At 37.2% G+C, this 8,924-nt stretch overlaps 1 protein-coding gene across 1 annotated transcript; it reads right to left on the reverse strand.

The window, feature by feature from the left end:
- Positions 1–4,014: 4,014 nt before the first annotated feature.
- LOC108371643 (uncharacterized protein K02A2.6-like) lies at positions 4,015–5,410 on the reverse strand. Its single transcript, XM_017627237.1, has 2 exons — positions 4,274–5,410; positions 4,015–4,221 (listed from the first exon to the last, which is right to left on the reverse strand). Exons 1-2 carry the CDS (start codon positions 5,408–5,410, stop codon positions 4,015–4,017), a joined length of 1,344 nt encoding a protein of 447 aa, XP_017482726.1.
- Positions 5,411–8,924: the final 3,514 nt, after the last annotated feature.

Consider the following 8,924-nt stretch of genomic DNA (forward strand, 5'->3'; position numbering starts at 1 on the left):
TTCCATTAGACATACTGACATATTGCGTTTATCTCATAAAGTCTACATAAAATCGGTAACCTTATAATTTCAAAAAGTTATTTTGTTGATCGTAATGTCCATTTTTACTACTATAGGATTCAATTTAATATAATTACGCATAACAATGCCTCGAAAAAAGTGTATGGGAGTGTCAGCTGATCGCAAAAAACGTAATCGCCTTCCAATAAAACAGGATAATCAACAACGGCAGATCTATTTGCAACGAGTTAGGGAATGTATGCGGAACCAAAGGCAGAAACAACGGGCCGAACAAAGGCAACAATTCACTCCCCAATTTAGTAGTGTTTTGGTGCCGTCATATTTTCAGCGATTAAGTGAAGATGTCAGTGCAAGGAGGCGGCAAGAAATGATAGCAAAGACGTATTGCGATGCACGTCTCTTCCTTAAATACGATGAGATAGAATCAAATTGTGCTGAACGCATGGAGAAAATATGTGAGTTTTGCTCAGCTAAACTTTATCCAGGCGAGGCAGCTGATAATACTGCATCCATCTGTTGCCTCAAGAGCAAGGTGAGTTTACCACCAATTTCTGTCCGCGATGAGCTGAAATAACTTATTGAGCGCAATGATGACATCACAAAAAACTATTTGGAGAATATCCGTAAATTTAACAACGGTCGTGCGTTTGCTTCAGTGCAGGTAAACTTTGTCAATATTCCGGGTAGAGGACCATTTTGTTTTAAACTAGAGTAATGCTTGAAACACAATACCCGGCGAACGGCAAATTTCGCCCAGCAGAGCGATGCCGACGACCAACTTTCGCCCAGCTAATTCGCTTACTGAAACTCAAAGAGAACGGTATCGAGCGGTTCGAATGCTGTCAGCTGATAAGGGGACCATGTTTGAAGAAGGAAGCTTTTACAACGAAGAGGGAAAATACCAGCAAGAAGAAGTTTACAATATAGAAATAGTCTTTAAATATAACTACTAGTAAACTTACGTTTTACTAGATTGATCTCTGATAGAAAAATATAGGGTATATTGTTTTACTTTTAAACAAAAATTACGATAACTTTTAAAGTATGGTCATCGCGGCCTTTTTTTGTCGTTGCCGTTGACCGCGGCTATAGAAATAAATCTATCATCGCGAACAGTCGTCGAGCAAACTTCGTCGTTTGCTTTGGTTGTGCGCGTTCTCATATAAATCAGTGTGTTTTAATTATTTCGGCGAACATTCGCGACGAAAAATTTGCCGTTCGCCGGTGTTGTGCTTTAGCTTTAAGACGATTCTCAGATATTATTGTTTCTGTTAAAGAAACATTTAATCAAAAAATAAATTCTGAATATATTTTCTCCTCCAATATTTTATACAAAGTAAGTGAAACCATGTTCCCCTCAACTCATGACACTCATATATCAGTCAGTTTGTAATATGTTTTTATGTATGTACCTAATAAGTATAAGCTCTGATGTACTATAAATCTCATTAATTCTTTGTAATATATGTATAATAAAAATAAGGGGTTTATAAGAATAATTATTTCCGCGAACTATTAGAACAGTCTGCTTCTATCTGTGGCTACAAAGAGGGATGAGTTTACTGTGTATTTCTGTCTGGGCAGACTGCGCATGGGCCGGCTTGTTTTTCATTATTTCTGTTGGTTGAAAAAGTACCTTGTTTTTAGGCCCGCTTCCAGCTCTCAAGAAATACGAAAAATTCATATAAAATGACGCACAGAAAATTAAAAATAATGTTCGTATATTTATTTCTTCCGTAAAATTTACAACAAAGGCAAAATGTTTTTTAAAGCAACAGAAATAATGAAATTTATTTCTTATGATTTTTCTTGAGAGCTGCCTTTTAAGCTTTTGCTCTAAACTTTCTTGAAAAAATAAAAATCCTAACATTTTTTTCTTGAGAGCTGCACTGATTTTTAGAAAATTTGAATTGGAAAATCATAAAAATTAATAAATAAACATAAGTGGCAAACAACATCATTTTTAATTTGTTCCGAAATGATAGATTTTTCCAACACTGTATGTATATAAATATGTATAATCAATGACTTTAAAGAGTTGAATTCTTGTAAAAATGACGTAACATTGCTCTATCGATTTTTTTTTTAAGTTTTTGTATATGTGTTTAAATAATTCGAGTATTTATTTATGTATGGTAACAAGATGTAACTAAGTTCAATAATTATGTTCGCTTAAGTACCCGCATCGAGGTACTTAAGCGGGTTCTTTTAAGTACCCAACCCGCCTAAATATCTAAAAAACAAGTGACATTTTTCGTGAGGTACTTAAGCGGGTTTTACTGTACATCCAGGAGCAGAAACAGAAGGAGAAGAGGTGCAATTTGTAATGTCGGTGAACGCATTTAAGGCAATTTATGTTATCATTAGATTTAACAACGTTCGTACAAGAGTTACCGTTTGTATTTGTTTTTGAAGAGCAGCAGGTAAATGATTACAGGGCACGTATTTATTTGCTACGGCAGCCGATTTATTATTAATAATAAGCTGATTTACATTACTCTGCAGACCTTTAATTTCATGATGTATTAACCTTATTTAGTTGTTGTAGCTCAATTAGCAAACTGTCCATTTTTTGTTGCAAACTTTTTTTGTCACTATGAAGAGAGTTAATAAGCGTAAGCATTTTAGAGTTTTCAGTTTTCAGCGTAACAATTTCATCAAGCACGGCTTGTAGAGTTATTGTATCATTATTTTCACAATTCTTAGTTTCATTATTTTCTCTTGGTAGCGCAATACTGTCATTAGAGGAAGCGTCCGCATCCCCCGTAAGAGCAGGAGAAGATGGACAAATAGATTCCCGAGGCACAGAAGTACATGCTTTTGCAGCACGCGATTGCGGCGGTTAAGCGTAAAGATATGTATGGGGTAAAATTCGTCAAGAGCACCCGGAATAACATTTTACGGATCATTTTATGCAAACTTTACAACGATGTTGCTATAGTTACTGGTAACGATGTGTAAAATAATTTTATTTTCTACCGCGTTTTTGTCGAGTAATACGAGTCTAAACATGCAAATTTCAGCACTTCTAAGTCACAAGTTTTCTTAAAATTTTAATCTCATGTCACACTTATGATAGATAATCAAAATCACCCCTACACCCCTCCCATTAGAAAGGGGGATGTCCCCACTTTATAAAAAGGCCCGCCCCACGGATCCTCCCACAGACCCCTAGGGAACCCTTTCAAAATGGGTAAAAAACGGAATTTTCCGAGGCAAACTGAGCAGTTAGAAGTGGAATATAAACCAACTAAGAGAAACCGTGGGATTTTTTAATAAAAGAAATTATCCCAAGTTGGTTATTGGGCGATTTTGTATAAAAAAGTGAACTAAAAAAGAGTTGTTAAGAAAGGCGTGAGTACTAGGTACTCATGAAATTTGATGTGTAAACATATGCGAACGGCAAAGCATAAAAGTACGTTTGCATATAAATATAATCTCAATAAAAGCTCGTTAGCTGTCAAACTGGTTGTGCTTTTTATTCACACAACTCGAGGAAAAATTAAACTTCTTCCCTGTGCCACCGTGGTCACTTTTTTCTGCTACACATATTATGCTATTAAACTATATTTTAACTGAATATTTTGTTAAAAACACCGTTACAAACATATTTTCCTTACTAGCGTAAATTTTTGTTTACTTTTACATTTGACATTCCTCCTTGTCGTATATCTTTGCACGTGTGACTTCTTTATTGGAATGACATTAAATTGACAGTGATTACACAAGTGTCGGAAATAATTCAGATTTTCTATCTATGACATTCATATGCTTATGCTACATTTATATTTATATATGACATCTCTCCACCACCTATTTTCATGAATATAAAAAGCGATTTGTGTATGAAAAAGCATACATATATACGTATTTCGGAATTTAAATTTCAATTCAACATCTTCAAGCTTATTTTCAAGCTTATTTTCATTTATATGTACTTAATAACTAAAAATAAAATTTATTTTAAAGATGGTTTCAACTACATAATTTATTTTAATTATATTGGAGCCGGTCTGGTTCCTTTCGGACTCTCTCCGATCGCCTTAGATGTACTTCGGTACCTGAGTTCTGCTCCGTTGGTGCGTGTGCTACTTGTGGTAAAGCTGCATTGATTGCGTTGTTTTTTTGTGTCGGTTGTGTTTGCGACTGTGTTGTTTCTTCGCGCTGCTCGTACATCTCACCATGCACGCCAGCTTTTACCTGCTCAGGAGCCATAGGTTGAATAAGACGACTAAGGTAATTGTTGACCCACGTTGCGTATTTGGTCGACGTGGCGTCTCCATATTCTTCCATCATCAAGTTGAACTTCGTAATGGATATCACCGCGTCTGGAAATGATTTTGCCAAGTTGCCAGCGTTCACTCGACAAGTAATCTCGCACTGAGACCCTCTCGCCTTCTGCGAAAACCTTTTTGGTAATCTTTTTGTCCGTATTACCGAGCGTAGTTTGCGGTAGTAGAAAATCTAAGCGAGTTTGAATTTGTCGACCAAACATAACCATGGCTGGACTTTTTTCTGTAGTCGGGTGGATTGCTCTTCGGTAGCTGAGCAAAATGTTTTGCAACTCTTTATGCATTGAGCCTGATTTAATCATAGCTGCTGTCAGCTTCTGTTTAACTGTCTGTATGAATCTTTCGGCCTGCCCATTCGTTGCCGGATGATAGGGAGCACCTTGCTTGCGCACTATGCCATTCGATCTCAAGAACGCTTGAAACTCTTTAGAGTTAAACTGGGTGCCATGATCACTTACTAATATATTCGGTATACCAAAAGTTGCAAAAATGTCTCGGAATTCGGCGATCGTTGTGTCGGTCGTCATATTGTTTACAATTTTTACAATAGGCCACTTGCTATAGGCATCTACCAAGACGAATAAGTACTTGCCAGACATTGGACCTGCGTAATCCACATGCACGCGCTCGAAGACTTTACCCGGTCGTGCCCAACAATGTACAGGAACCGCGACTGGATCGGATCGGATGCTTTGGCAGGATACGCAATTAGAAACCAATTTCTCTATATCCCGGTCTAGGTTAGGCCACCAGCAATAAGAACGCCCTAGTGTTTTCATTTTGACCATTCCAAAATGACCGCTGTGTAATTCACTAAGTACCCTTTGTCGTAGTGCGGTGGGTACATACACACGGAAACCTCGTAAAAGGCAACCTTTCCGCAAAGTGAACTCTATTTGTGGAATTCCAAATCGTTGCTTCGCCTCACAATCACGGCCGTATTTTAGGCATTCTACCAGAATTTTAACCTCTGGTTCTTTAGCTGTAGCTGCACCCAAGTCTTCTGCTGTAACAGGTAAGTTATCTATTAACTGCGCTGTTATCACATCTACTTCTTCTATAAAACAATCGCGCTTTTGCGTTGCAAGTCGTGACATGGCATCAGCATTTGCATTTGATTTACTGCTTTTTACCCGGACGACGTAATCAACGATTCCAAAAATATCGCATAGTGTTGCATACGCATCGCAGATAAAGTAGGTAAGCCCTTATGTGGCGAAAATATTTGCGCAATGGCTTTGTTATCAGTGACTAAAGTAAAGCGTCTCCCAAACACATATAGATAAAACTTTTTGACACCAAATATAATTGAGTACGCTTCTTTATCTACCTGACTGTATCGCTGTTGGACATCGTTTAGTGTTTGCGAGGCAAACTGAATTGGCTTTTCTGTACCGTCCGGAAAAGTGTGGCTTAACACGGCTCCAACGCCTGTGGGACTGGCATCCACCGCTAAAACGAGCGGTAGCTGCGGATCGTAATGTGTCAAAACTGTGTCTGTTTGCGTCATTTCTTTAATTCGCTTGAATGATTTATAACATTTTTTATCGAAATTAAAAACTGAACTTTTATGTAACAACTGATTCGATGGATATACGACATTACTAAGGTTTGGAATGAATCTCCCGTAGTAATTAATTAGTCCAAGAAAAGCCCTTACCTCGTCCTTAGTTGACGGTTGTTTCATATCTTGGATGGCTTCCACTTTCGTTTTCTGTTTTCATATTCCCATTTTGCTGATTTCGTAACCGCAGTACTCGATTTTGTCGCGAAGAAATTCAGACTTTTCTAAATGTACACGCATGTTACGCGTATTTAACCTTTTAAGCACTTCTTCAATCCTTTGTAAATGGGTAACGTCGTCGCTCGCCGTGATTTTTATATCGTCCAAAAATACTTTAACGCCCGCCATATCTCCCAACAGCTGCTCCATAAACCGCTGCCACTTTGCAGGCGCACTCGCAATCCCAAACATCATACGCGTCGGTTGAAATAAACCCTTCTGTGTGCTTAAGGTCAACAGCTCTCGATTATCCGGATGAATTTCAAGCTGTAGGTACGCTTTTGCCAAGTCGATTTTTGTAAATTCTACACATTTGGTGCTGATAACAGCGGAAACTTTCTTAATATGTTTTGTAACTTCACTTCAGCACTTCCACTCGATAAAACGTTGACTGTCGTACGTTCTTTCAATTGGTTGTCTATAATATTTTTCCAATCTATATCGACCTCCCGAAGCCATTCTCGCCCAAGCAGACGTTGGCGATCGGAGCGCACGATGTACATTCTTGCCCGCACTGGCGCTTTGGCCTTCACTGTTACACATATATCCTAAACATTCCAGCTTTGTTTGACAATAGCTGTACAATCGCAAGTCACTTTTAATTACTGGTTCGTCATTAAAGTATTTCTTTGCTTCTTTCAAGCTGATTATTGTCACTGGGGAGCCGGTGTCAATTTCGAAGTTGATATCAATATTATTTATCTTTAGTGTACACATAACTTTCGGGTGTAGAGTGTTGCAGTTGAGTTTAAGTAAATCGTACACATAATCTTCCCTTTGTTTTTCTATGACGTTTACACTTTTCGTTTCTTTTAGGCACATATTTCGCACATGGCCCCGTTTCTTGCAGTAGTGACATACAACATCCCTGAACTTGCACTTATTGGCCATGTGATTGGCATTGCCACATCGGAAACATTGTTTGCTTTTTATTGCTTTATCTTTCTCTAGTGCCGTTCTTTCTTGACATTTTGTGTTTGCAGTTTTCTTTTCAGGTGATTTTGCTCGCTGTGTTTCGTGTATTTTATTAACCTCGCTGCTCGTCGCGCCTTTTTGATGTAGCTCGCACCCTTCTTTCTCCGCTACTTCGTAGGCCTTTGCTATATTGATCGCATCATCTAATGTTAAACTTTTCTTTTCCAGTAACCGATTTTGGATTGCTTGGTTTTTCAAACCAAATACTAATTGATTCCGTAATGCAATATTCAAATAGTCACCAAAATTGCAACCTTTTGCCAGAAGACGCAAAGCCACTAAAAACAGTTCGCACGACTCACCATTTTGCTGCTTCCTTAGATGGAATCTATAGTTTTCTAAAATTTCGTTGGCCTTTGGGTTGAAGTGGTTTTCCAACGTCGATACGATCTCCTCGTACTGCAGAGTCTCTGGCTCGTTGGGCAGCACTTTATCGCAAAGCACATTGTAAGTCGTGGCTCCCATATAATGGAGTAGCAGTTGACGTTTTTTTGTTGCGTCAGCATTGAAGAGTGATAACGCGGTTTCGAATCGTTTCACCCGCCGATTCCATGGCATATTTTTCACATCGAATGCGTCCAATTGGAACGCAGCTATTTGTCTCTGTATACTGTGTTTGTATACTGTCTCCTGGCATTGCGTTTTTTTTCAGCAAATTATAGTAATTCTCGTCGCCAGAACTGTCGTATATCTTTGCACGTGTGACTTCTTTATTGGAATGACATTAAATTGACAGTGATTACACAAGTTCCGGAAATAATTCAGATTTTCTATCTATGACATTCATATGCTTATGCTACATTTACATTTATATATGACACTCCTCTTCTTCGCAAGTGTAATCGATAAAACTAGGTTGGACACCAAAAAGTCATCCAAAGTTAACCGTTTAATCTGAGATTATTTAATAATTATAATTTTGTATGGCTAATCTCTTTTTCTAATTACATATTAGGAAGTTAAACTGAAAAATGAGGGTACACTTTTCATATGTAAACTTATTATTAGACGATTCAGCTAAATACATACACATGTAGATCAGGTTAGAAATTAAACATTAATTTCACTTAATTTTATTAATTTTGCTGATTTATTTTTTTTATTCATTTTCATTTAATAATAATAATAGATTGGCGCTTACACATATGTTAGTGTTTGGCCGAGCTTCTCCTACGACTTGTGGCGTGCGCCTTGATGTTGCCACACAAAGAGGAGGGACCTACAGTTTTACGCCGACTCCGAACGGCGATGGTATTTTTATGAAAAGCTGTTTTTCATGGCAGAAATACACTCGGAGGTTTGCCATTGCCTGCCGAGGGACGACCGCTGTTAAGAAAAAAACTTTTTTCTATATTGTTTGCGATGTTGCTTTGTTTATTCATTTTCATTTACAATCTTTTTAATAAATGAAATTATCGGTATGATTGATAAAATATGAGTCTTGTATTTACTTGTGACTCAAGGGCGTTAAAATATCTTGAAAACACCGCATAAATTACTCAGGGCTATCACAGAATCCATCGTAACTTCGATTTTCGTGAAATTTACGGAAGTGCTATCACAGAATCCGTATGGCTACGAACGTAAATTCGAAATTCGTAGAGAGCCTTCATTGAATCCGTTCGTAATGAATATTCGTACAAATAATCTACGACGAGATTATGCTGAGGAAATAATAGTTTAGCAACAATTTATTAGGAAATAAACCTAATTAATTTAATATCATAATATTTATAACAAAAATATTTTTCTATTTAAAATAATAAAATCTAAGCTAAATATAAACTAAAAAAAATATTTATTAAAAAAAATAAACAAAAATTAAATAAAACAAGTAAGAAAGTCTAAGTTCG

Source organism: Rhagoletis zephyria, unplaced genomic scaffold, assembly GCF_001687245.7.
Source record: "Rhagoletis zephyria isolate East Lansing unplaced genomic scaffold, Rhagoletis_zephyria_1.1 Rzeph_scaffold_05120, whole genome shotgun sequence".
Classification (NCBI taxonomy): domain Eukaryota; kingdom Metazoa; phylum Arthropoda; class Insecta; order Diptera; family Tephritidae; genus Rhagoletis; species Rhagoletis zephyria.

Bases quoted from the DNA above. Each gene is read 5' to 3' on its own strand.
- LOC108371643 (XM_017627237.1), bottom strand. From the start codon at position 5,410: ATGTCACGACTTGCAACGCAAAAGCGCGATTGTTTTATAGAAGAAGTA. The intron at 4,222-4,273 runs GTGGGTCAACAA...GCTCCTGAGCAG, and splicing joins ACGTCGACCAAATACGCAAC to GTAAAAGCTGGCGTGCATGG.